This window comes from Daucus carota, chromosome 2 (assembly GCF_001625215.2).
Source record: "Daucus carota subsp. sativus chromosome 2, DH1 v3.0, whole genome shotgun sequence".
Taxonomy (NCBI): domain Eukaryota; kingdom Viridiplantae; phylum Streptophyta; class Magnoliopsida; order Apiales; family Apiaceae; genus Daucus; species Daucus carota.
In genome coordinates this window covers 42,088,967-42,115,549 of record NC_030382.2, presented here as the reverse complement: position 1 = coordinate 42,115,549, position 26,583 = coordinate 42,088,967, and the positions used below count along the sequence as shown (strand labels likewise).

General features: G+C 33.1%; 3 protein-coding genes across 7 annotated transcripts; 2 read left to right on the top strand and 1 right to left on the bottom strand.

The window, feature by feature from the left end:
* LOC108208801 (disease resistance protein RPV1-like) lies at positions 1–4,838 on the top strand. Its single transcript, XM_017379336.2, has 4 exons — positions 1–276; positions 364–939; positions 3,068–3,607; positions 4,201–4,838. The coding sequence occupies exons 1-4, from the start codon at positions 82–84 to the stop codon at positions 4,582–4,584; spliced, it is 1,695 nt and encodes a 564-aa protein (XP_017234825.2). The 5' UTR covers positions 1–81; the 3' UTR covers positions 4,585–4,838.
* Positions 4,839–5,830: 992 nt separating this feature from the next.
* LOC108207592 (TMV resistance protein N-like) lies at positions 5,831–23,242 on the top strand. 4 transcript variants are annotated; one of them, XM_064087612.1, is made up of 11 exons: positions 5,831–6,333; positions 6,524–7,143; positions 7,303–8,434; positions 8,560–8,847; positions 9,246–10,382; positions 17,174–17,926; positions 18,193–18,477; positions 18,562–19,710; positions 20,520–20,995; positions 21,086–21,204; positions 22,432–23,242. In XM_064087612.1, the coding sequence occupies exons 2-9, from the start codon at positions 6,548–6,550 to the stop codon at positions 20,922–20,924; spliced, it is 5,745 nt and encodes a 1,914-aa protein (XP_063943682.1). In that variant the 5' UTR covers positions 5,831–6,333; positions 6,524–6,547; the 3' UTR covers positions 20,925–20,995; positions 21,086–21,204; positions 22,432–23,242. The 4 variants fall into 4 exon arrangements, with proteins under 4 accessions (XP_063943682.1, XP_063943685.1, XP_063943684.1 ...); XM_064087615.1 differs by lacking the exon at positions 5,831–6,333 and having other exon boundaries at positions 6,340–6,592; positions 6,688–7,143; XM_064087614.1 differs by lacking the exon at positions 5,831–6,333 and having other exon boundaries at positions 6,340–7,143; positions 9,357–10,382.
* A 301-nt stretch (positions 23,243–23,543) lies between these two features.
* LOC108208182 (calcineurin B-like protein 7) lies at positions 23,544–26,129 on the bottom strand. Of its 2 annotated transcripts, none has more exons than XM_064087616.1 (9): positions 25,972–26,129; positions 25,079–25,231; positions 24,872–24,954; positions 24,683–24,742; positions 24,480–24,588; positions 24,341–24,393; positions 24,179–24,259; positions 23,987–24,099; positions 23,544–23,874 (listed from the first exon to the last, which is right to left on the bottom strand). In XM_064087616.1, the coding sequence occupies exons 2-9, from the start codon at positions 25,179–25,181 to the stop codon at positions 23,796–23,798; spliced, it is 681 nt and encodes a 226-aa protein (XP_063943686.1). In that variant the 5' UTR covers positions 25,182–25,231; positions 25,972–26,129; the 3' UTR covers positions 23,544–23,795. The 2 variants fall into 2 exon arrangements, with proteins under 2 accessions (XP_063943686.1, XP_017234172.1); XM_017378683.2 differs by having other exon boundaries at positions 25,091–25,231.
* Positions 26,130–26,583: the final 454 nt, after the last annotated feature.

The following is a 26,583-nucleotide window of genomic DNA, read 5'->3' as shown; positions in this document are numbered from 1 at the left end:
GGAACCGAAGTGATTGAATGTATAATACCTCACAACCACGCACTTGAGGGAGAATCATTCACTACAGAAACTTTCAAAAGCATGAGCAAGCTAAGATTTCTTTACCTCAAAAAGGTAAATATCACTGGAAGCTTTGAACAGATATTTGAAAATTTGAAGTGGCTACGTTGGGACTGTTGTCCTTTCAAATATTTGCCTTCTGATTTCTACCCGCAAAAACTTGTTATTCTTGAGTTGCCGCACAGCAACATTAGAACAATGTGGCAGCTAAATAAGGTAGGTACTCTCAGTATGTTTCTTGCAAGTTTCACAGTATATAATATTATCTCACTAAATCTCTTCGAATTGAACTCAATTTTACAGGCTTCACGTGTTTTTGAAGAGTTAAAGACTCTAAACATGTCGTATTCTCATTTATCTTCAACTCCTGACTTTACTAAATTTCCATCTCTAGAAACTTTAAATCTTGAGGGTTGTGAAAGTTTGGAGGAGATCGACATGTCAATCGGAAGTTTGTCAAGGCTTGTTTCCCTCACTTTGCGTGGATGTGTCAAGCTGAAAAGGCTTCCTGACACAATTTGTAACTTGAGAGCATTGAAAATTTTAACTATTGATAGTTGCATTAGTCTAGAAGCCTTGCCCATAAAACTGGGGAACATTGAATCCTTGACAAAGCTCAATGCTTCTGGCCTAAATGTTTTGAAATTACCAAATTCAATCAGGCGTCTCAGTAAGCTAGTTGAGCTGAACCTAAAGGGTAACAAGTACCTTGAAAATCTTCCACATACCATTTGCAACTTGAGAGCTTTGCAAGTTCTAGATATTGGTGGTTGCAGTAATCTGGACACATTGCCTACGGCAATTGGGAGCATAAAATCATTGAGAGAACTGAATGCAGAAAAACTAGCCGTATCAAACTTGCTGGATTCCATTGGATATTAAAGCAAGCTTGTCAATCTGAGGTTAAGTAGTAACAAGGACCTTGAAACTCTTCCGAGAACCATTTGCAACCTGATATTGATTAGTCCATATTTTTGCATATTTAAGTGCCTATTTTTTGTTTATTTTCGTGGTATTAATCGCTTATTTATTTTATTTCAGGAAATTGTAGATAAATAAAGAAAGAAGAGAAAATGCAAGAAAAAGGGAGAAAAAGAAAAGAAAAGAAGAAAATCAAAGAAAGTTGGCAAGTAAGGGGACACATGGAAGGCTATGATCTACCCAACACACATCCCACATGGATGGATTAGATTTAGCCACCCTACCCCTAAACCCTACATTTTTAGCTATAAATACCCCCACCCCTTTACTTGTAATGATCATCTTTTTAACCTAGTCTTTTCCTAGTTGGTAGGTAGTATAGTGCTAGATCTTCTTTTGTTCTCTCATTTTCATACTACATTTGTAAACACTTTTATTTTTAATGCAAATCTTTCTTTAGCTTGATCTTGTATTGTCTCTATTATTTTGCTTCAAGTGGCCTATTCTTCTTAGTACCACCATATGCCTAAGGGTTTTTGGGAATGAAGAAGTCATCTTGTCTTAATTAGTTTAGATCTTGTAATTGCTTAAATTAATTGTTATAGTCAACTAAATCCTAGCACAAAATTAATTTGTGTTAGGGTTTAGATTTAAAACCCCCGTTACACAGCCTCGAGTTACTCTATTTCTGTTGATTTAGTTAAAAAGCAACATCCCCTGTTTTCCTCTTCTTAAAACAATCAAACACCACACCTCTGTTCTGTTTTCGTCGCCGAGTCACCGAGTTCAGAACCGAGTCACCGAATTGGCTCATTTTCGTTGAATTTCTGTTTTTAAACCTTGTATGTTTTCGTTGGTTTATGATTCTTTCGAGTCCTTTACAAAGTTAAATCGCCGAGTTTTACTGATTTTTCTTTCTTTGCTGACTGTTCCTGATGCTGAGTCGCCACGAGTCAGTGTTTGCTGAGTCAGTGTTTTAGTTCCTTTCTGTTTGTTGATTGTGATTTCGAGTACTGAGTTTGTGGCTGAGTTCCAAAATACTGTCGAGCTCTTGCTTGTTTAGTTCGTTTTCTTTACCGATTCTGTTGTTGTTTTTCACCGATTCCAGTTCTTGTTGATTCAGCCGAGTCTGTTTGTTTTATGTTTATCGAATCATTTCTTTGCTGGGTTTCGTTGGTTCGTTGCTGAGTTTTTGCACCGAGTCATGGCTGTGTTGAGTCGATGTTCTACAGTTTAGGCTGAGTTGATGCTGTCTTCTCAGAGTGTTTTGGGTGTTTAATCGAGTCTGATGTGCTTTATTTTGCTGGGTTCTGTAGTTTCTTGCTGAGTTGTTGTCGAGTTGTTGAGTCTGCAGTAGTGAGTCGCTTGATTCTGTTTTATTGCATTTGCTTGCCTGGGTTTAGTTTGATAGTCGAGTCAGTGTATTTTGTAATTGCTGAGTAGTCTGTGGCGTGTTTTGCCGAGTTGCAAGGTTTAGAGTTCTGGTTTCGGTCGAGTCGCTTGTTTCTGTTTTTCTTCCGATTTCGAGCTTTGCTTTGCGAGGTGTTCTTTGTTTTTGCCGAGTCATTTCCGAGTCTCCACCCCTGTTCTTCACATTCTGCTTCTTTTGTTAGTTTAAGTTATGATAGTTTTTGAAGTGTAAGTGTCCTGTTGTACTGAGTAAAGTAATCTGCTGAGCTTTTGTTTTGTTAAATCCGTTTGCGACGAGTCTGTTTTACAGCACTAAGTTAAATTGATGTGTAAACCATGTTATGAGTTTCTTATTTTATGTCGTATGACTTTGTTTGTTTGCTTGACAGGATTTGTCACCACCGAGTAATACCAGGCTTTGGTTTTATTAATTTAGTCTAGTTTTATTAATCCTCCAGTTACTTCAAGTCTTGATTAGTTTAATTTTTAATTATCATTATGGTAAAGTTTGATGAGTAATAATTAATTAGTTTAGTTAAATTTGAAAATTTCTAAACTTAATTTAGAAAAAGACATTTTCACCACTTAATTGTTCTAATCCGCCTAGGTTAATAATAGTAGGTCGCGAAAAATAATTTTAATCTCTGTGGACGAATCATAAATATTAAAACGGTGATCGTGCGCTTGCGATTTAAGTGTTTTATTTCTAGCACATCAGATATCATTGGAAATTCTTAATATTTCTGGATGTGAAAAACTAGAAGTATTACCGGATCAACTTTGGAAGCTTACAAGGTTAAGGGTGCTAGATGCTGGTGGTGCTACAATGTTGAAAATACTTCCTGACATAGAGTCAAGCCAGATTCCATTACCATTACAAAAGTTGGATATATCTGAAACTGGACTCACTTCTCTGCCATCCGGTATTATTCATTTTTCAAACCTAAAAAGTCTTGAGCTTAATGACTGTATTCATTTGTTGTCCATTATAGAACTTCCTCCAAATCTGAAATACATAACAGCAAATGGTTGTACGTCTTTGGAAACATTGCCACATCTATCAAATTTGAAACAGTTGGAGGAGTTGGACCTTGCATATTGTAGTGGTTTAACTGAGATTCTAGGCTTGGAGGAACTCAGTGCTCTAGAAGTACTTCAGTTGACAGGTTGCAGTTCAACTCTCGTGTCATACCTTTTGACAAAGCGACTTTTCCAGGTTTGATTAATTTAAAAGTCTTATAATTACAAATTAGCATGCCAAATTTGTGTCCTTTTGAAAATTTGCTGAAAGAATTTTAGTTGCATATTTAAAGTCTTAAAATTTAATTTCATGTCATGAGATGTTTTTTTTTTTCATATAAAGATGTTCATTTTTTCCACTTTTTCAAGTAATTCTTAATTATTTGATTGCACCTACATGTCTTACAATGAGCTGGGAAAAATCTAGATTTCGAACTAATTTTCTAAATTGATGATTAAATTAAATCACATAATATACTTATTGTAATTTGGTCGTGCTAATTCTCAAGAGTGAAAGCTAAATAATAAAAAATTGTAACACGGTTTTCATTTTTAATAAAGCGGTAATAATAGAATCAATTATATATAAATTAATAAACACTATCTATCTTAAAGTTGACATGATAGTTAATATTTAACGAGTTATTGAATAGTATTTCAAATAAATAGTAAGAAAGCTAGTTCTATTTAGTTGGAAATTTTAATTATACTAATTACATTGTTTCTGTTATATACAGATGTATGCTGGTAAATATTCTGATGGTTCTTTATAAATTATTTTTGCAACAGATATATTCTGAATTTGGCCATTCAATTCATATTTATGCTCCTTTGCCAGATATTCCGGATTGGATTAGTCAATCAAGTGTAGGGGACAAAATGTGTATAGATTTGCCGCCAATTGTGTCATATGATTTCTTGGGGATGATTCTTTGCTTTAAACACTTGGGAGTTGATAAAGGTTATTTAACTAATTACTCTGTTAAGAATAGAACAAGCGATTTTATATGGAGAAGCAGTTTTGGAATTTCTAGTCATGAATCATTGATAGTAATAGTACCAAGATCAATCTTCTCTGTCAGAGATGGGGATGATAGGATTGAGTTGACAACAACAAATGCAGGATTGCAGATGATAGTGGGTTTTATCTACAATGAAAATTCTGATCAATAAAGATTGAAGAGTACTATGGAACCACTGTCAATGAAGATGGTTGAAGCTTGTAAGTAACAAAAACGGACCACTCTCCCTCACATGACATGCTGAACCATTGTGTGCTTTGTTTTATTGGCGCAAATTATTTTTTTTACACTGCACAAACAAATGAAGTTAAACTATCAGCGGGTTGACTTATAGCTATATAATACATGGTAGTTACATTGCTGAAAGATGATATATTTGATGACTGAGTGTTATTTATAGTTGCACCATTCTCTCTCTTTTGTAGAAGTAGTTCCTAATCGATTGAATGTTGCTAATACTCCCAGAAATTTGTAGTGTATATTTTGGAACAATTAAATAGAAAAAAGGTAAAATTTTCATATACCATCACCACTTTGAGCACAGTTGACATAGATAAAAGTCTAACCATCTCCTTAAATCTGGAAATTCAGGAAGTTGATATCGTTCTCTTCATAAATAAGAGTGCTTGGTTTATCTCTCCTACAAGAGGACTCTATCTATCAATTACTAATAGGTTTTTTGATCATAATATGAATTAGACTCGAATGTTATTTCTAGAGCATTTTGGCGAACGGAGACTTCTTTAGGTACTAGTACGATTTTTCTGTTTTCCAGAGAATTCGAAGATGATGTTATTCATATTTTAGCCAATTCTGCTGAAACTATTATGGCTGCTCAAGAATATACGTGCGTGTTCAGTTCATTACTTAACATTCGATACATCTTGAATAATGTGAAAGTGCCAAATTGAACTTAACAAGCAAGATCTCCATTCAATTTGTAAGTTCTGACTCGTGCCATCTACGTTGCAGTCCCATATTATTTTCATGACAAGAGCGACATAATTTTGCAGTCTAGACCACTAATTTTTTTTTTTTACAGATTCTAGACCACTAAATTGAACTGCACCGGGTCTATCGGTCCAAGCAGTGGCAGATTCACAAATTTAATATCATACTATTTAATAAAAAACAATATTATTATATATTAATTATTTTAGATATTTTTAAAAGTTTAACTGTGATATTTTTGAACTATATTAAATTTTTGAAGTATTCATTAAAACTAATTTTACAATTATAATAAATTAAATAATATTATTAAATATTAATTTCGAACTAATATATATTAATTATGAATATATATATATATATATATGAGAAAAGTATCCTCTATAAAAATTCTTTATAATCAATTATCAGTTTATCATTTAGTTCCTTAAATTACTTAAATCTTACAGAAATCAATATCAAATTTACTGCTGCTACGGTCTATTCTGAAACCCCAAAACTGATATATGAAAAATTTGAGAGCAGATCGCAGAGGAGAATGTCGATGGAGACAAACTCGTGGTCAGCTTCTTGTTTTGCCGCCGGGTTTGCTGAGTCGACTCATCTCCGATGTGTTCTGGATCGTCGATTCTTTGTCCCTCGTCTCCGACACCATCTTTTTGGCGTGTTTGAGTCATGGGATCAGTCAATTGAAAGCGGAAAACAATCAGAGGAATAAGTTCTTAATGCTGTTAAATCAAATTGAAGTAGTTATGGTTAATTAGTTGAAGAACTTTGATAATAATGGCTAAAAGATGATAAATTAGGGTAGTTTTGTGTTGTATTCGGGCCTGTTGGATCGTTTAGCTACTAGATTACAAGATTTAGTTGACTGAATGACTTATTTGCAAGATTTTTGAGTTGAATGACCCATTTGCAAGTTAGTGTTGACCGTTGAATATTCGACTAGGTAAGTTAGTTGAATTATTGAGCTATTCTATCTTGTTATACTTCTTTATAGTGTGTGTATGTGTACATCTTTAAATTTCAATTATCTTTTTTGTTTGAGATTTGAAGCTTCATAATTCAAGAACATCTTGTACTTAATCATCTTCCGGTTATATAAAATGTTTCGAATTATTTGGTCTTGTATATCCCAGTTGTGGGAACTGTTGCAGGAATCCATGTCTTCTACACACACTTCTCAAGCTCCATCTTCTGTTACCAATGTAATGCCTTCCTCAACCGGCTCTCAAGTTGCATCATCTTCTGTTTCAACGTCTTCTGCAACTACTTCTCAAACTCAGTTAAACTTTGTTTCCAGATCAACTCCTACTCAATATCACGTTTTCTTGAGCTTCCGTGGTAAGGACACTCGATTTAACTTTACCAGTCATTTGTACCAAAGACTAGATGATCATGGAATTCGTACGTTTATGGATGATCCTGAGCTACGTGGCGGAGAAGTTATCTCAGATGCATTGATCCAAGCTATTCATGAATCCATGACTTACATTGTTGTCTTCTCCGAAAATTATGCGACCTCATCTTGGTGCCTAAATGAGCTTGTAGAAATCCTCAATTGTCACAAAAAAGCTGACAGATTGATTATTCCTGTGTTTTACAAAATTGATGCATCTGTTGTACGACACCAAATTGGGAGTTTTAAAGAAGCTTTCGAAAAGCATCAAGTTCGTGTGGAAATGGAGAAAGTGAACAAGTGGAGACTTACATTAACCGAAGCTGCAGAGTTTTCAGGATTCTATATATCTGAAACTAGGTAACCAAAATTTTAAGACATTTTATAATGTTCTCTTCACAATTGTTTTATTTGTATTTTGATAATTTCAACATATTATTAGATAGTCCCAATATTTTGGTCTTGTATAACTCATCCAAATATGATCCCAATATTCTCTCATTAGAAATTTGGATTCAGGTCTGAAGCTGATATTATCAACCAAATTGTTGATGAAATTCTACCCAATATAAATTCCATGGATTTAGATGTTGCTAAATATCCAGTTGGGTTGGATTCTCCTCTTAAAGTTTTAACAACATTGCTGGACAATGGCAGAGAAGAAGGTTTTACTAAGATCGGTATATATGGTATGGGTGGAGTGGGCAAAACAACTCTTGCTAAAGCTCTTTTTAATCAACTCTTGAAAACAAGAAGCTTCAAGGGTAGCTGTTTCCTAGCAAATGTTAGGGAGGTCTCCAGGACATTCAAAGGCATAGAATCTTTACAACAGCAATTTATTAATAATGTTCTTAAAAGTAAGAACAAAATTGAGGTTGACAATGTTGAAAAAGGAATTATGCTTGTAAAAGAGAGAATTTGTTCCACAAAAGTTCTACTTCTTATTGATGATGTAGACGACCCTAGACAATATGAATCCTTGGTAGGATCATTTGCTCTTGGAAGTGTAGTTATCACAACTACAAGGGATCAGGATATACTGGATAAAATTGAGGTAGAACCCAAATTTCAATACATGGTAAATGAGTTGGATGATGCAGATTCACTGGCACTGTTTACCCGGCATGCATTTCGAAATGCTGAACAGAACAACACTTTAATGGTATTGTCTACAAACATTCTACGTCATGCTGGTGGGCTTCCTTTGGCTCTCGAGGTTTTTGGTTCGTATTTGTATAACAAATCTGAGGTGGGATGGAAATCTTACATTGAGAAACTTCAGCGAGTTACCGAAAACAGTATCCAGCAAAAACTTAAAATTAGCTTGGATGCCATAGAATTGGATGATCCTATGTTGAAGAAAATTTTCCTTGACATTGCTTGTTTTTTCACCAGAATGGAAAAACGAAAACTTGTTAAGATATTGGAAACTTATTATCACTTTGCAGATCATAAGATTGATATTCTACAGAAAAAATGTTTAGTAAAGATCAACTATAATGCTTACTTGGGAATACATGAACTGGAAATGCATGATCTGCTTAGGGATATGGGAAGGGCAACTGTGCGCAACATCTCTCCTGATGAGCCTGGAAAACAGAGTAGATTGTGGGTGTCAGAAGATGTATATTATGTACTGAAGACACACAAGGTAATTAATATCCAACGATGGTTTCACATCTGATAGCTTCATTTAACTTTATGTTAAAACGTCAAATGAAAATATGAGTTAAAGATGCACAAAGGAACTAACTTTCAACCTTTTTTGTTTATCAGGGAACAGAATCAATTGAAGGTATTTTCGCTGATAACCTTGACCACCAGCATGCGCTTGAAGGAAAATCATTCAGTATCGAAACATTTAAAAGGATGAGTAAATTAAGATTTCTTTACCTTAAGTATGTGAATCTTACTGGAAGCTTTGAACAGACATTTGAAGATTTGAGGTGGTTCTGCTGGGAGCATTGTCCTTTTGAGTGTTTACCCTTTGAGTTTTACCCGCAAAAACTTGTAATCCTTGAGTTGCCTTACAGCAATATGAAATCAATGTGGGAGCTAAACATGGTAGGTAGTCAAAGAAGGTTACTTGTATATATTACAATATACTCCCTCCGCCCCCCTCAATTGTTTACATTGGAGGGGGACACGGAGACCAAGACAATGTATGAAAAATGAGTAAAGTTAGGTGAAAAGTGAGTAAAGTGGTGGGACCCATCAATATTTAATAATAGATTTGAGATAGTGGAGGAAAGTAGTGGGTGTAATAGTAGTTTTTATTGTTAAATATGAGATAGTGGGAGAAGATAGTGGGTGTAATGATGAAAAAACTTACTATTTATGGTAACGTAAAGAAATGAGAGGGACATACCAAAATAGTAACTGTAAAGAAATGAGAGGGACGGAGGGAGTATATATATATGGTGCCTGATTTAATAATTCCCATTTGGACTCATTTTTTACAGGTTTCACATGTTTTCGGAAAGTTAAGGACTCTAAAAATGGCGTACTCCAAGAATTTAATTACAACTCCGGACTTTAGTAAATTTCCTTATCTTGAAACTTTAAATTTGCAGTTCTGTGAAAGTTTGGAGGAGATCCACATGTCAATTGGAAGTTTGGCAAGTCTTGTTTCCTTAGATTTGCTTGGTTGTGTGAAGCTAAGAAGTCTTCCGGACACCATCTGCAACTTGGGAGTATTAGAAGTTCTAAATTTGTATGGTTGCACTAGTCTACGAGTATTGCCTACAGAATTGGGAAACATCAAGTCCCTAACCAATCTCATTGCAGGAGAACTGTGTCTTACAAAATTACCGGAGTCCATCGGACATCTTACCAAGCTTGTCGTGTTGGATCTAAGATATAACGAGAAGCTTGAAACTCTCCCGAACACCATATGCAACCTGAGATCTTTAGAAATTCTTAATATTGAAAGGTGCAGTGGTCTGGAAGCTTTGCCTATGGCAATTGGGAACATTGAATCCCTAAAAAAGATTGAGGTGAGGGACCTGACTGTTTCGAAATTGCCAGAATCGATCGGAAGTCTTACTAAGCTTGTTGAGTTGGATCTAAGCTTTAACAAGGAGCTTGAAACTCTTCCGGACACTGTTTGTAACTTAAGGTCTCTGGATATTCTTAAAATTGATGGGTGTGAAAAACTAGAAATACTACCAGATCAGCTGTGGAAAATGACAAGGTTGAGGGAGCTAAGTGCAAGATCAACTTTTAAGTTACAAAGCTTCCAGATTGCATCTTCATTGCAAAAACTGGAATTATCCAGTAGTGGTATCAAGGCCCTGCCATCTTGTGTCAGTCAGCTGTCAAATCTGAAAGAGATAAATGCGTATGGTTGTTTCTCTCTGGAAAGATTGCGTCTATCCAATTTGAAACACTTGGAGACATTGAACCTTCAGTACTGCACTAATTTGACGGAGATTCAAGGCTTGGAAGAACTCACTGCCTTAAGACAGCTTGATTTAGTTGGTTGTAGTGGTTTGACACATATTCAAGACCTGGAGAAACTCACTTCTATCAGATTACTTGGATTGGATGGTTTAAACTCTCTTGTGCCACAGAGGCATCTCACCAAAAGATTGTTTCAGGTTTGGCCAAACATATTTTCCAGACATGTTTTCGCTTTTTTAATGGAGTCCATTCTACTCCCTCTGTCCCACTCATTTCTATACGTTCTTTTTACTGCTCGTCACACATTAGTGCTCCTATAAAGTATAGTTCCTAACTTATTTGTAACTCTTTCTTTTTCTAAATTAAAAAAAACCTTAAAAATAGGTTATATAACTATACTTTAGAGGAGCATTTAATATTCTTGCATTTAATAACTAGATAATAACCTGCAAGACAATTATTATTACTGTAACAATAATGAACTCATTAAAAGTACATATTATTTATTTATAAAATAAAAACAAAATAGCTCAAATACAAACCACTAATTATTACTATAACAATAATGAACTCATTAGAAGTACATATTATTTATTTATAAAATAAAAACAAAATAGCTCAAATACAAACCACTAAAACACAAACCAAGAGAAAACATCCCTAAATGACATCACCGACCTTATATATCTCATCACCCACGCCCTATATGACATCATCCACCTATAGTCCACCCATGCCCTCACTAAATCCATCCTGGGCCCATTAGAGCCTCGTCAAGGCTCCAGACAAGCCTTGGACATGCTCTAATCAGCCCTAAGAGCCAAAAGTTGGCCCCACCACGGTCCCACTAGGCCCCACCATGGCCCCATCTAGGCCCATCTCAGGGTCTATCCACGCCCTCAAAATCCTTCCTATTCTACTTAATTGCATTGTTTGTATTTGGATTGTATTTTAGTAGTTTGTATTGTAGTAGGACCTTATATATATACTAGTGTAGATGCCCATGCGAGAGGATCCTATATATATATATATACTAGCGTAGAAGCCCGTGCGAGGCATGAGCCGATATTTAAAACATGTTTTTTAATATTATATATTTTGATTAACATTTTTAATTTAGGTTTTGATAATATGTTTGAGTTTATGAAAAATTTAAATTTAAATTAATTTTGAAAATTATAATAATATTCATGGCACCTGATTAGGACATGCATACAAACATACTTTAACATAATATTGATTTGAACTAACATGATATAATTTGTATTAACCTTGGCTGGTCTAGTAAGTTATTCAATCAAAACTTATTTGGTAAGTCCTAACTCGATTCATGAAATACGTGGATAGTTAGAATTGGTTTTACACGATCATGGGTTACGATCATCAATACTGATAAGGACAAACGTTACATATACATACTTATATTTTAGATACACAATACACTTGTCCACTCCCTCCCACCTCGATACTTATTTTTAAACTTCGCAACTTTGATATAGTATTATAACATCTATACATACTTCGCAACTTTGATATAGTATTATAACATCTATACAAAATTAATCATATAATGCATATATATTGATAATTTAATCTATAAAATTAACTTTGTGACACATAACTTTTTTTTATTCAAGTACTCATTCTGAGCACTTCGCAATTAACTTTATTACTATTTTGGAACACGGTTCAAAGTATTGCATTAGATTTGCACTTAAGCATCTTGAGGTATAGAGTTCCTTTGAACAACGCATCGTTTATATCTCTTGGGTCAAAATGTTTCTTTTGCTGTGATGATCATATTCTTTAAAACACATATGACAATAACTTTTAATATCTACAATTTTTCATAAAATTAAAAACGTCAAAACGTAATATAGAATTTTAAATTAATTATTTAAATTAATAATATCAGTTAATCTATTCTATGTATAATAATTAATGAAAGTACTTTATAAATGAGGAGACATAAAAAAGTGATAAGTGTAATTAACTTAAGTAACTATTGCATAGATACATTAATTAATGATATTTAATATTTAAACATAAAAGAATAAAATAATGGTTTTTTGTAATTACATATTAAATAGGGGCATAATAAACCCTATTTATTGAGCTCATTTTGCCCCTATATATGTCATGCAAGCACAATATTGTAAAATATATTATTATAAAAAATATGTTTTGCTCGCAAAACATTTATGATATTATATACTGTTAATTATTAAGGCGTATACATACTATACTCAATCGTTAAATTTAATGATTATTATTTTATATATTAAAATCTGATTTAATTGTTTGTAATTAAAAAATTATGAATTTTTGTCGAATAAATATTTTCTCAAATATTATGAAATTAATCACATTTAAAATATTTGATTTATGAAGATGGAGATTATAAAATTGTCATGCATATATATGATAAAGTCGAAATATCAAAAAAAAAAATCATTATTATTATTATAAAATTAGAGTTGGGTTTCATGAAGATCCAATTTGTTTGGAATACATATAGACCACATCTCTCACCAATAACTTAAAACAATCTTATGGATGAGATCAAAAGTGCTATTATATACATACAACATTATCTTTACGAAATACTTGATAGTCATTAATAGATACACATGTATTTCTTTCAAATTTAGTGCTGAGAGAGAAATAGCAGAACAATGAGATTGAGGTTCTTTTTTACTTTTAATTGAGATTGGAGATTGAACATTAGTATTGGAGGTATGTCTTATTGATTAAAAAAGTGTATAATATCGATTTTAAAAAACAGACATTAGTAGATTGTTGCCGGACTTGGATGAGTACATATATGTACTTATATACATGTTCTTAATTTGAATTTATAATTCTTCAGCATGTAACTGGATGAGCACTTATATGGATGGTGGACATATAATTCTTGTAATCTTTGATAAGCAATCATAATTATCCCAAGTATAAGCCATGTAACTAAAGCCTAAAATGGTGGTTAATATTTAACGACTTATTTAGGTATATTAATTTATACGCAACTTGTACGTGTATTGAGGAGAAATGAAAATAAAAATACAAAGAAAAGATGGACCATTAGATTTTAGATTCGATTGGAACAGATGGTCCATATCTTGGATTCCAATACTCCAAAAATTTTGTGTACCCCGTATAAGTTGTTTATGTAATATATATATATATATATATATATATATATATATATATATATAGGAGAGGGTTCTGGTACAAATCTAAAAATTTATTAACTTTTGTTTTATTTTTCGTATGTGTTAATTATTAGTTATATAAGGTATCCATGTTGAAAATAATTGAAAATACATCACTATTTCATTAGAAAACATATAAATAATCCTGGCAGAATATGGTTTTGGACCCATTTTGGTTGATTAACATGGATTTGGACTGGTTTATGAACCAAAACCATATATTAACCATATTATATCAAATATGGTTATAATATGGTTTGGTTTTATATGGTTATGGATTAAAATATGGATATCCATATTTATATCAAAATTTTAAAAATTTATATTAAGTACTGGTCTATAAATTCTATCCATACGAGTTGCAAATGGAAAAATTATGCACAATCAAAGGCTCTACTGACTATACAGAGTGAGAATTTTATCATAGAAGCCGGTTACTCTTTGATTTCTATGAGGAAGGCAAAATGAGGGTTGTTTGTTTTACTTCCATGTCCTCCTAATAGCTTTCGTATTTACAACATATGCCACCGTTTTTATAAAGTATATACGGTTCCATTTGCTTACACGTGTCTGGAGGTTTGAAAATTTGAAATAGCTTTTCACGTGCATTCACACCTGCTTCCATTTTTCCCCGGTTTATATCACACGAGTGGTTTGTGCAACATGGTTTGTACTGCTCTTTGTCCGGAAATTTTCAGTCGAGAGTCTTTTCCTTTAAAATATGGGCATCCATATTTGGTCCATATTTTGATCCATATTTTGGATAAAAAAATGTGATTTTAAAACCAACCAAATCCAAATAAGAATATGTGATTTTTTGTTGGACCAAATTTTAAAAATTGGTTTGGTTTGGACCGGATATATGGTTCTGAACCTATATTGCCAGGTCTATAAATAAACTATGCGTTCAACACATATACAATTTGAGTTCAACAATTTGTTAACATATTTTGTTGAACATTGGTTAAAATTGTGTTGGAGAAGTACATAAACTAATTTTTCAATGTAAAAACTAGTTAAACGTATTATATAACCAATATTTATGTTTCCAGACTCTAACCAAACCCCATAGGTATAGTTTAAGCATCTATATAAATATATTCAACACAATGATAATTAGTGTTCTACACCCGATGTTGAATTCCAGTTACAGTTGTGTTGTTTGCACGATTTATTTATGCGTTATTTTTAAAAATTGTGATGTTTTTCAATAATTTTCAACATGGATACTTTCGATAACTAAGGATTAACACGTTGGAAGAATAAAAAATTTTAAAAAAAAGTTTGTAACTTAAAAAAGTTTTTATTTGATCCTATCCCTACACACACACACACACACACAAGAATCAAGATAGTATACAAAAATTACTATGTAAATGTATTAGAGTTAATTGATCATATTATTAAAACTAATGTTAATTTAAGTTAAAAATAATATTGGGTACCTTCAAGTGTAAATAATTTTCATTAAAATGAGATTCATGAGGTCATAATCTAGTGATTAGAGTTGTATAGTTTAAATGGGATTTTAATGAGAGGTTTCAAATTCAATTAATAAAAATATTTACTATGTTAATTAATTGATTAATTAATAGTATCAATTAATCTTTTCTATGTAAAATAATTAATAGAAGTAATTTATAAATGAGTGACAAATGTAATTTTTTTTTTCTTATAGGAGTGACAAATGTAATTAACTACTATAATTATTACATAGATCCATTAATTAACGATATTTAATATTTTAAACATAAGAGATAAATTAAATAATGACTTTCTTGTAATCACATATTAAATAGTGACATTCACGCCTATATTTTGAGATCTTTTTGTTCTTGGTTGCCATTTAATATATAGAAGTACACACACACACACACACACACACACACACACACAGAGAGAGTCCTACTCTAATACAAAGTAAATTAGCCTACAATCTAAAAACTAGTATCTGGTCAATTTTTAATCACTATTTTTAACTGCGGAAATCACTAATTTGTACATTACAAATCATTAATTTATATATAACATATCTGGCGAATATAAATATATACATACACATATATACAATATATATAATCATCATCTTCGCCCGTATTACAATGAGGGACCTCCTGCCACCATGATCAACACTTTTTATGACCGAGCACCACAAGCTACAATCACTAATAGTCATCGCCGCTTGTCACCATAACTTACCACAATTAGAGACTACTTACCAGCATCACACGCCTCTTCTCATCACTTACTATCATCATGGACCTCCTAATACCATAATTGATCATTAATAATCGATAATTAATAGTTAAAATAACTAGATTTGCTCAATTATGAAAAATAAAAATTGCAGATTTTACTGTATAAAACAGTGATTAGTGCAGTATAAACTAGTGATTCCTGTAGTTGTAAATATTGATTTTGAAACAGGTTTTTAGTTTGTATTTTATATTTGGTTTGTATTTTATATTTAGCCTATATATATACATATATGTATATACATATATAGGGTCTTACTCCAATACAAACCAGTAAAATACAAACTAAATACAAACCAATGAGATTAAGCAGAACTGGAAGGATTTTGGGGGTGGGGAATAACCCGTAGGTGGGCCTAAACGGGGCCTTAGTGGGGCCTAGTTAGTAGGGTCGGGATGGTGGCTAGTGGGACCATGGTAGGGTCAAGTTTTGGCTCTTAAGGCTGTCTGGAGCCTGTCCAAGGCCTGTGCGGAGCCTTGGTGAGGCTCTAGTGGGCCCAGGATGTATTGAGTGGGGGCAAGGTTGGGCCATAGTTGGGTGAGACATATAGGGGGTGGGTGATGATATATAGAGGGTGGGTGATTTTTTTTAGGTGTAGTTTCTTTTGGTTTGTATTATAGTGGTTTGTATTTAAGCAATGTATAGTCTATATTTTAGTGGCTTAGTCGGATTAAAATTCTAAAACTATGTATAGTCTATATAATATGGTCATATATTTTTCTACGATAAGTATATTATACATATAAACTTATTGGTAATACTGGGCATATAACGAGTTACTAGCATGCCTTCTATGTAAAAAACGTAAAAATATAGAATCTTGTAAAAATGTAAAAATATTATTTTGAATAAATAAATATTCATTTATCGACAAATAAAAATATATTTCATTTATCAAGAAATAAATAATATAGCCAAATGAAATATATTCTTTCAGTTAGATGTGTATTTATTTATCAAGGTTCTCGTTCTACTGTAGTTTAGAATTTTATTATAAATACATTTAATTAGAATTTTACAAAAAAATGTCCATTCAAAACTTTTGTAAGAGATGTATAGTTTTGAAATTTAAAAATCTTTTGTAAGAGCTTGGAAACTTTATTATACCTAACATAAAATGATCCTAAGTAGGTATTTAGGTAATTACCTAAGCAAGTGTACAAGTTAATGACAATTTTGTAATTATATGATCTAATTTTTTAAATCACATAAATGACCTTTCTCTATATGTATTAAAAAGAGAGTAATGCGAGAATTTTTTTTTGAAACACGGGGTACCTAGTATTTTTCGTAAAAAACCCTTGTACCCGTCCCGTCTAACTTAAGTGTTACGTACTCGGGAGCATTAGGAAACACGGGCCCACCTAATATTTTTCTTAAGAAACCCTTATACTCATCGAACTTAAGTGATTATGTACTTGGGAGCATTAACCCAAAAATTTACTATGCCCGGTATTATTAGTTTGTCATTGTCGCCGCTGGTATTATAAATCACCGTTATTGAATATTTCTTCCAACAGGTGTATTCCGAATTTGGGCATCGGATATCTGTTGTCCTAAAAGGAGTCCATGGCTTGAAAAGTCACCTTCAGTGGCCTAATTGGATGATTGAATCGCCATATTGGACAAGGGCAAGTGAATCAACAACAATGTATGCACATCTGCTGCCAAATGAGTCCCACAATTTTATGGGCTTTATTATTTGCTTTGATAGGTATATCAGCGAAAGTTCTAGATGTGATTTTTCAGTTAAGAGTACTACAAGTGGTTTTATATGGAGCGAAGGCGGCCATGGTTCTCAATCAAAGATGATGGTAATGGTGCCAAAATCAATGTTCTCAATCACCGATGAAGACCATGGAATTGAATTTACAACTGACAATTTAAGATTTCTTGGGATTCATTTACTATACAAAACCGAGACTGAGATGATTGACGATGTTGAAAAACATGAGAGTAGCTTTAATGCGTTGAAATTGGTTGATCCAGTGCTACAAGATATTTTTCTAGATATTGCTTGTTTTTTCATCGGATGGCATAAAAAAAAGGTCATTCAAATACTGGAAACTTATTATTCCAATGTAGATCGTGCTATTGAAATTCTCCAGAATTGTTGTTTACTGACAATCAATGATCGAGATGAGTTGAATATGATTGATCTGCTCCTGCATATTGGAAGAAAAATTGTATGTAATAATGCATATGATGAGCCTGGGAGACATAGCAGATTGTGGTTATCAACAGATATATATGACGTTTTGAAGGAGCACAAGGTAAATTCAGCATATACGCACTATAATTTCGCATGAATTTATATGATATGTGACCTCTTCAGCTATAACTTTTTATGAATTCACCTATATAAATGTGCACATGATATATGACATTTTGTGTTGAAGAACAAGGGAAGCAACTTCTTACTCCTTTTCTCTTTTTCAAATTTAGTCATAAACATTGGTCGTCAATTTCTTTTATTAATATACATGTATATATACACATATATTATATGATTATATGTCTGTGTGTGTGATTGCATTAGGGAACAGATGCAATTCAAGGTATGATTCCTCACCAGCTTGACTCCCGTGCACTTGAGGGAGAATCTTTCACTATGGAAATGTTCACAAGGATGAGTAAATTAAGATTTCTTTACCTCTCGAAGGTAAATTTAGCTGGAAGCTTTGAACAAGCATTTCAAGAGTTGAGGTGGTTCTGTTGGGTTCACTGCCCTCTTAAATGTTTGCCTTCCGAGTTTTACCCGCAAAAACTTGTTATTCTTGAGTTACTTCATAGCGAAATGAGAACCATGTGGGAGCCGAACATGGTATGTACTCTGTATGTTTCTTGTGTATATGACAAATTATATAATGTCTAATTTTATTCCTCCCAATTGAACCCGCTTTTACAGGTTTCGCATGTTTTTGAAAAGTTAACGACCCTAAACATGGACTACTCTCTACATTTAACTACAAGTCCAAACTTTACTGAATTACCATGTCTTGAAGTTTTAAGTCTTACGGGCTGTGAAAGCTTGGAGGAGGTCCATAAAACCATTGGTAGTTTAGTGAACCTTGTTTCTTTAGGTTTGAAAGGTTGTGTTAGGCTAAGAAGTCTTCCGGACACCATTTGTAAGTTGAGAGCTCTGGAACTTCTAGATATTAGTGATTGCAGTTGTTTGGAAGCACTGCCTCTGGCATTGGGAAACATTCAATCACTGAGAGCACTCGATGTGAAGAATACAAATGTTCCAAAATTGCCTGATTCGATTGGACACTTAACTAAGCTTGTTGAGCTAAATTTAAGGTGTAGCAGATACCTTCAAACTCTTCCACATACCTTCTGCGACTTGAAAGCTTTGGAAGCTCTTGATATTAGTGATTGCAGTTGTTTAGAAGCATTGCCTACTGGATTGGGTAATATTCAATCACTGAAAGAACTCAATGCAGAAAATTTAGCTGTTTTAGAGTTACCAGATTCGGTTGGAGGCCTTAGTAAGCTTGTTTGGCTGAGATTAAGTGGTAACAAGAACCTTGAAACTCTACCAGACACCATTTGCAACCTGAGATCATTGGAAATTCTTGATATCTCTGGATGTGAAAAACTAGAAATATTACCGGATCAACTATGTATGATTACAAGTTTAAGGGAACTAATTGCAGGTGGCGCTACTCTTTTAAAAAGATTTCCTTATGTTGCAAGTCAGATCACATTATCACTGCAAAAGTTGGATTTTTCTGAGTGGGGTCTTACTGCACTGCCATCCAGTATTAGCAAGCTTCCAAACCTAGAAAATTTGAATCTTAAAGATTGTCGTTGTCTGTTGTCCATTGCAGAGCTTCCTCTTAATTTGAAATGGATAAGGGCAGATGGTTGCACGTCTATGGAAAGATTACCAAATCTATCCAACTTGAAACAATTGGAGTACTTAAACCTTGAAGATTGTAGTGGTTTGACTGAAATCCAAGGCTTGAAGGAACTGACTTCTATTACAAGACTTCATTTGGAAGGGTGCAACTCCTCTCTTCTGTCATACATTCTTACAGAGAATTTCTTTCAGGTTAGAAAACTTTTGTATTAAAAGTAAAAGTAAACTGGATAAGAAATGTGTCAGATAGTGATTGGAAAACTAAAAACTAATTATAAATTAGGAGATAATTACCTTATTAATTAAGCACTAATAACAAAATTACATAAAAATAAACATGCGTATTTTGAATTTGACATGATAAATTACAAATTACTGGCAAGTTGGTCAAAATTTCACAATAAATAAGCGATCCTAATTTATTGTAAAATTGATTAATTAGTCACTTATAATTAAATAAACAATTGAGAATGATAAGTGAAATAATATATTTAGCTTATATTCCATGTTATGCATGGGTTTATTATAAAATTTGTATGTTATTATTTATATTTTAAATAAATATGTATTTCCCGTAAATTAGACATATATTAAGTAAGTTATTTAATAAAATATAATAAATTATTATTAAATAAAATATCTATTATAAAATGAATTACCAAAACCAAAACTAAATGCCGACCAACCAAACTTTTAATTTTTCAAATTAAATAACAATACTTGCTTAAATCTTGTAGGATGCACAGTTTAATAATAAATTTTGTAATAGATATATTAGTATTAAAATAATATATTTAATTTTAATATTATGTTAACATGATTTAGATATTACTATATATTAATTTATTATTAAAATAGATATTTGTATTGCGAAAACCAAAAGCAAATATCCACTGACAAAACTTTCAAAGTTTGGCAGTACAATATTGATGTATGTCTGTATATATATATTTACCCTTATAAGTATCCTTGCTTTATTTTTTTGTTAAATTTTGCAACAGATGTATTCTCAATTTGGGAACCCAATTCAAATTTATGCTCCCTTTCCGGACTGGATTAGTCTATCAAGTGAATGTCTGTCAACAATGTGGTTAGACGTGGCATCATATGTGTCTCACCATTTCTCAGGGATGATTCTTTGCTTCGATTCCTCGAATCTCTCAGATGGTTTTCTTGTTAGAAGTTTTCCAAGTAATTATATGTGGAGCGGGAGGTTAGATGCTTATAGCAAGAAATCAATAATGGTCATAGTACCAAATTCAATATTTTCTGTCCAAGGTGTTGATGACAAAATTCTGTTAATGACAAAAGATGCAATAATTCATGGGATTCATCATCTACCGTGCAAAACTGAAGAGTGCAGCCGCACCAGTCAATGTAGATTACAACATTCTGATAGTGACTAGAGCTAATCATTCTCTCCCACGAAATGTTGAAAGAAAAGTGCTTTGTTTGATCTACATGAATGCAAAAACAGGTAGCAAAATATTAAAATTATGTAAAAGATTTGAAAACTAGGTCATGCTTTTGTTTGTTGTCATTAGATTTATATATAATGGTCTTGCAGTTTCCGTGATTGAATCCCTCAAAAGTGCTCAGTAGGGGTAAACTTGGAGCGTTTGACTTATCATCAAAGAACCCAATTTACCGGAATCGGAACCTTCTGTTTGCCAGCTAAAGAAACAGGTAACTGGAGACAAAATTATACACACTGTTCATTATCTCTGCTTGATCTTTCAGGTATATAACATATATATGCTATAAATAAAAATGATCTGTTGATGTGTTCAGTTGGTTGATAGGAATAGAATAAGTGCCGGTATTTATATGAAACTTGTCACTAGTCACTACTTTTACCACAGTTGACTCCTGGATGCCAACTCTCTTGGAATACTCAAGTAAATATTAGCAGCAACATTACTAATAAGTTACTTTTGTAGTTGAGTTTACAAATGATAAGATCCTGGGAAGAGACTACAAGCTACACACTGCTTTTCAACTTACCAATATAATTGTCTGATAATTTTCCTACCTTAAGTTTCCAGAGTAATAATTAGTAAAAAAAACTTTGATTTCAAGTAACTGATCAGTAACTTGAGGTGTCCCCAAAATTAGCTATATTGTTCAATTTAATCAATAATCCAGACTCCAGAGCATTCCCAAATTAAAAAATAAAATTATAATCATATGCAGGAAGAGATTTCCTAAATAATTTGATCTTAAGACTTGATTTATCAGGCTAAATTTATGATGCTCATAATATTTACTGTCTTGAAGTTTTGGGTGCTTTTTTTTTCTCTGAGATTTTAGTTGCAACAAGCAAAATGAACATTAAGATTTAATTGAGGATTTAGTGGCAGAGTATTGGTTCTTCATTTGGTTAAAGTTTTTAGGATTTTGTTTGTTTAGGTTTGTTGTTTTACTGATTCGATGTTGAGAATTGTGTTTCTTATTATCATTTATCAGCAATGCATCTTGAACTATCTTATGTGCTGTAGCTTCGGCGAATTGGCTCTGTCAAAAATATGGTTCATGGAGTAAGTTATGCTTGTGGTGATGCTGAACTTGTCTGCTGTAGGGGATTTGGTTGGGGATGTAGTTTAGATTTCTTCTTCCTATTCTTGCAATTTTTTATTTGTTTGCGTTTAATTATCATTATATATTTTTTTGATAGTTACTGCTTGACAATGCAGTTGCTTTAAGCCATTTAGCAAGATGCGTGTGTTAATTTTTAGGTATAGATAGATTATGAACCTTATGTATGTCCATAACTTATCATTACAATACTTTCTCTGTAATCTTTTAATCATCTCTAGTACTGATATGAAATAACATAACCTTGAAGCACACAGCTCTGTGATTGTAGATCACATATGGCATATCTAATCAGGAATACATGTATTCTTTACGCAGCAAAGCTAGCAGGGTACTACATAAAGCATGGTTTGAATGTTGGATCCCGCTTCACGTATTTCCATATTTGGGAATTTGATGTCACAGACAAATATTCAAACTTCAAAAAGAGGCAGTCGCATGACTTGCTCCTACCGAATGTGCTCCTTACCAGCTGTGGTAGTATCATGTTTGGTACAAAAAGTGTGTCCTAATGGTATCTGACATGATAAAGTAGTTCACTTGCGCTTTGAGATAAGTGGTTCAGGAATTCAATCATGAGCTCGTGCATGACATTGATACCGTATTATTTTCTATGATTGAAGGTTTCATGCACATGATAAATCATGATCGCTTTGGTGAATTTGTCATCTGATTCCTGTGTATCATTCTATTGTATGAATGTTAAGTAGCACCAAATCACTATACAAAGTATTTTGTGGCTTTGATGTCAGAGCCAAATACTTAAGTGCATGATGTCTCAAATGATTCTGATGCAATCCTTTTTACCATATCTGGTGGGACCACTTCTATTCAGTGGATTCTGGAAAATTACAATGTCTGTTCTAGCATGTGGAGGATAATCATATGATCAAATGAGGATTTTTATTTTTGTGCATGTTATTGAGAGATGGATTTTGGTCTGTAAATGTTGTTCAGTACTTAAGTTGCTAGGATTAGCACCAGCATCAGCACAAGGACTAGAGCAGACACATTGTTCTTTATATCGAGAGATGTTATTTTTGTGTGTTATCGAGAGATGGATTTTTGGGTACTTTGATATATACAAAAACACATTGTTCACTTTGTAAAGTTTCTAATTTTTAGCTAATCTTTATAGTTCATAATGCTAGAAACTTCAGCATTTGGCAGGTTCCCTCACCCTGTAACTAGTCTGGTTTTAACTTTCACTAGCTATATGTGTACATCTTCTGCTGCATGTGCTCAATCTGCAGATTTTAGGTAATGTAAAAATTGATGTGAAACATTTACTGTCACCAATCATTGATGGTTCTAGAACCGCTAAACCTACGTTACATGCCATTGTTTTCATTGTTCTGTGGCAGTTAAAATATATACAGGATGGACTAATATCTCAGCTCCCATATATTGAAGTGTAAATGGAAAATGGATACAAAGAATCATTTTCATTCCAAAGGTTGCAGACAATTTTTTACACAGCTGTAGTTTTGAAGCTTAATGCGGTAGGAACGATAACAACCAATGAAGACAGATAAATGGTAACCTCAATTCTAGTTACAGTTCTCATACTGAGGAAAATATACTAGGCTTTTGAGTGAACAACAGAGTTATATAGTTCAATACTGGAGCCATTTGTTCTACTTTGGCTTTCCATACTCGAAGTGTAAAGCTGTGAGTTGATACTATCTAGAGTTAGAATGTAGTTCAGAATCATGAACGTCGGTCTTGAGCACAAAACTTGGAAATGCTTGAGTTATTTCCCTGTATAATGATATCCAAATGCAATTCTTTAAGCACACACATATTCCCCTGTGTTATAAGAGCTATTTTACAGCAATTCAGAGAACAAACAGAAAGAAAACTTGACTCTCACCTCAAAAGTGGAAGGTTCATGTTTTTTATGAGAGCCGGATACTTTGAAACAAAAACTTTCCACTCTTCCAAATCGATCTTACCATCCCCTTTTAAATCTGCTTCCAAAATCGTCTAATGACGCATCTACATAAGTTAGCTTCATACACGGAAAAGAATATATCATGTAACTATACCAAGAGTAGTTGGCCACCTTGTCTAAAATTGCTTCTACATCATCATTTGGCAGTGTCAAATCTGATTCTCTTAAATGCTCCAGTACCATCTCCTTCAACTTAAATTCAGACAATCAAGGGCTGTCAAAAACTCTGTTTGCATAAACGAAAGATTAATTATAACAAAAGCCGGTATTCACCTCTTCTCGTTCTATGTATCCGGTGTGCCTCAGATCATACAAGTTAAACAAAACTGCAAGAATCGTAGCAATTAATGTAGTACTAAGTAAATTTATGATCAATTAGAAATGAGGAATGCAGATGTGTTGCATATCTTACATGCAATTTTGTCAGCTTCAGGTGCATAGGGGTGAAAGATGCTTAGAGAGCGAACAAATTCTCCAAATTCAATTACCCCATTACGCTTAATATCAAATAAATCAAACAGCTGCAGTAAATTCAGGTGGAACTGGTTTAAAAATTGTTATGAAGTATGACACTTTATTGTGCAAGAATCAACAGTAGGGATTGTATTGACTTACTCTGTCTGCAAAGAGATTTTTTTTGCTACTGTTACTGAAAAGTGCAAGCTGAAATTCTTCCTTCAGATTGAGAAGTAAGGATATAAGGCCAAAAAAACACACGTCAGTACAAATTATAGCTTCGACTGCAAAGATTCAGACTTTCAATGTACCTCAAGGAAAATCATTACTGGAATTATATTCTGATACCTTGTGAATAAGGCCATCGTCGATTATGGAGCTGCTCAGATTCTTGAAAAGATCAAACAAAGCTTCGACTTCGTTTATTGTAACTACAAATTAAGCAAAACTGCTTCAGCATAAGCGTTCTATACCAAGGACTTGCTTAAAAAAATCTTTAGCTGCATAAAAGTTGAATATTGATGTAACTAAAGAATGTTCTTGGTGATTATTTGCCTGCATACTCACAAGCAGTCTCAGAAGCCAGAATCGCCCGCTCCTTGGGTGGTGGTTTATGTCCATCTTTCTTCGAGGAGAAGCAGCTAAACAAAGTGGACATCTTTCTTCCGAGTGAGGGCAGGATGACTCTTCCCTTCTACTCGAAACAAACTGAAAAATATAGAATTTAATAAAAACTGAAAGTGCTTAATCCAAAGAGCACTAATGACTAATGAGGATTAAGACGGCAATAATCTAAGTAACTATTGGGAAACACGGTGAGTAAACTAGTCACTAGTTGATGCTGGAGTGCTTGTCCAGCACATAAAAAGAAATCATCTTTATACAAAGAGCAACATCAAGTTCTTTTAAAAGAAAATCAAAATAATATAATGCATTTCAGTTTTAAGAATCTGGGCTGCTATAGTTGACCATGATCTTCTGTAACTGTCTAATGACGTTTAATATCTTTTCTTGTCAAATGGATTGTAATTCTCACCCATCTTATACCTAACCCTTCTTTGACATCTTTAAACCCCCTTCAAGAAATTTCCTTTTTCCCCCATTTTTCTGATAAGTTCCTTAAACCTCCTATCAATGAAACACATGCTCTACTCGAAAAAGAACAGATTAAATATGTCACACTCCGAAGTAGGGTCTTTTGAATGCTAATAAGAAAACCGAAATATTAGTGGTGGGACTAGAGGGGTCTGTTCTGTTTCATTGAACAGCTAATGTTTTCGAAAATGTCAAAGATTATGGAGTTCTTAGCAAAATAAAACTCAAGATCATTACTTTTCGTACTCTGACCAACATAAAAGCGAGATTCAAAACATATACACCATGATTAATAACATACAAAAATACACACACACACATTAATCCAAACTACAAAATGAAAGGAGACATGCCTTGTTGTAGTTCTGGTCTTTGATATATGCACTTCCCTTTCTTTCTTCTTTTTCTTCTTCTTCAATGTTAATGTAGCATGCCTGGCTGTATGTTTTATGTGTATGCATGTAAATTGTATTCTAATCAAGAAAGTCGTACCTTTTCTCTATTTAATTTCTTGTTTGAGATATCTTGAATCATCAGTTTAATATATGTGTATAAAGTAATGCTCTGTGACTCTGTCCAAAATTTTTGAATATTTTATCATCTTTGCTAATGTTTAGGGTACTGCATAACATGATGCTTAATAATGTAACACATTATTTGTAGGTGACTCCAACATTGTTTCTTTATTTTATATGTTCTTAACCTTTTTTAAGTGATTTTACTTTGGTTATGTGTTGAGGTTCAACGAATTTGATAATAAGAATGTGATTTTGTCGGTGTATTAACTTTAATTATGTTAACTTGTTTAAGAGGGTACTGATTTGTAAACTAGAAAGGATTGATCTACACGTGCGAAATTGAAGTTGAAAGCTTTTTTGAGCAAGACTGTAAAAATTAAGAATAACGAGTACTCCAGTTAGTTTTGTTTTGAGACATGCAACGGTTGCTCGTGAGTTGGCAAGAAT

What these genes read in the sequence shown, in the direction of transcription:
- LOC108208182 (XM_064087616.1), bottom strand. Translation starts at nt 25,181, where the DNA reads ATGTCCACTTTGTTTAGCTGCTTCTCCTCGAAGAAAGATGGACATAAA. An exon ending in TAGAAGCAATTTTAGACAAG is followed by an intron (nt 24,100 to 24,178) that starts GTGGCCAACTAC and finishes ATGCGTCATTAG; the next exon opens with ACGATTTTGGAAGCAGATTT. An exon ending in ATGAACCTTCCACTTTTGAG is followed by an intron (nt 23,875 to 23,986) that starts GTGAGAGTCAAG and finishes ATCATTATACAG; the next exon opens with GGAAATAACTCAAGCATTTC.
- LOC108207592 (XM_064087611.1), top strand. Translation starts at nt 6,491, where the DNA reads ATGTTTCGAATTATTTGGTCTTGTATATCCCAGTTGTGGGAACTGTTG. An exon ending in TCACCAAAAGATTGTTTCAG is followed by an intron (nt 10,383 to 17,173) that starts GTTTGGCCAAAC and finishes TTCTTCCAACAG; the next exon opens with GTGTATTCCGAATTTGGGCA. An exon ending in ACGTTTTGAAGGAGCACAAG is followed by an intron (nt 17,927 to 18,192) that starts GTAAATTCAGCA and finishes TGATTGCATTAG; the next exon opens with GGAACAGATGCAATTCAAGG.
- LOC108208801 (XM_017379336.2), top strand. Translation starts at nt 82, where the DNA reads ATGAGCAAGCTAAGATTTCTTTACCTCAAAAAGGTAAATATCACTGGA. An exon ending in TGCTGGATTCCATTGGATAT is followed by an intron (nt 940 to 3,067) that starts TAAAGCAAGCTT and finishes TTAAAACGGTGA; the next exon opens with TCGTGCGCTTGCGATTTAAG. An exon ending in TGACAAAGCGACTTTTCCAG is followed by an intron (nt 3,608 to 4,200) that starts GTTTGATTAATT and finishes TTTTTGCAACAG; the next exon opens with ATATATTCTGAATTTGGCCA.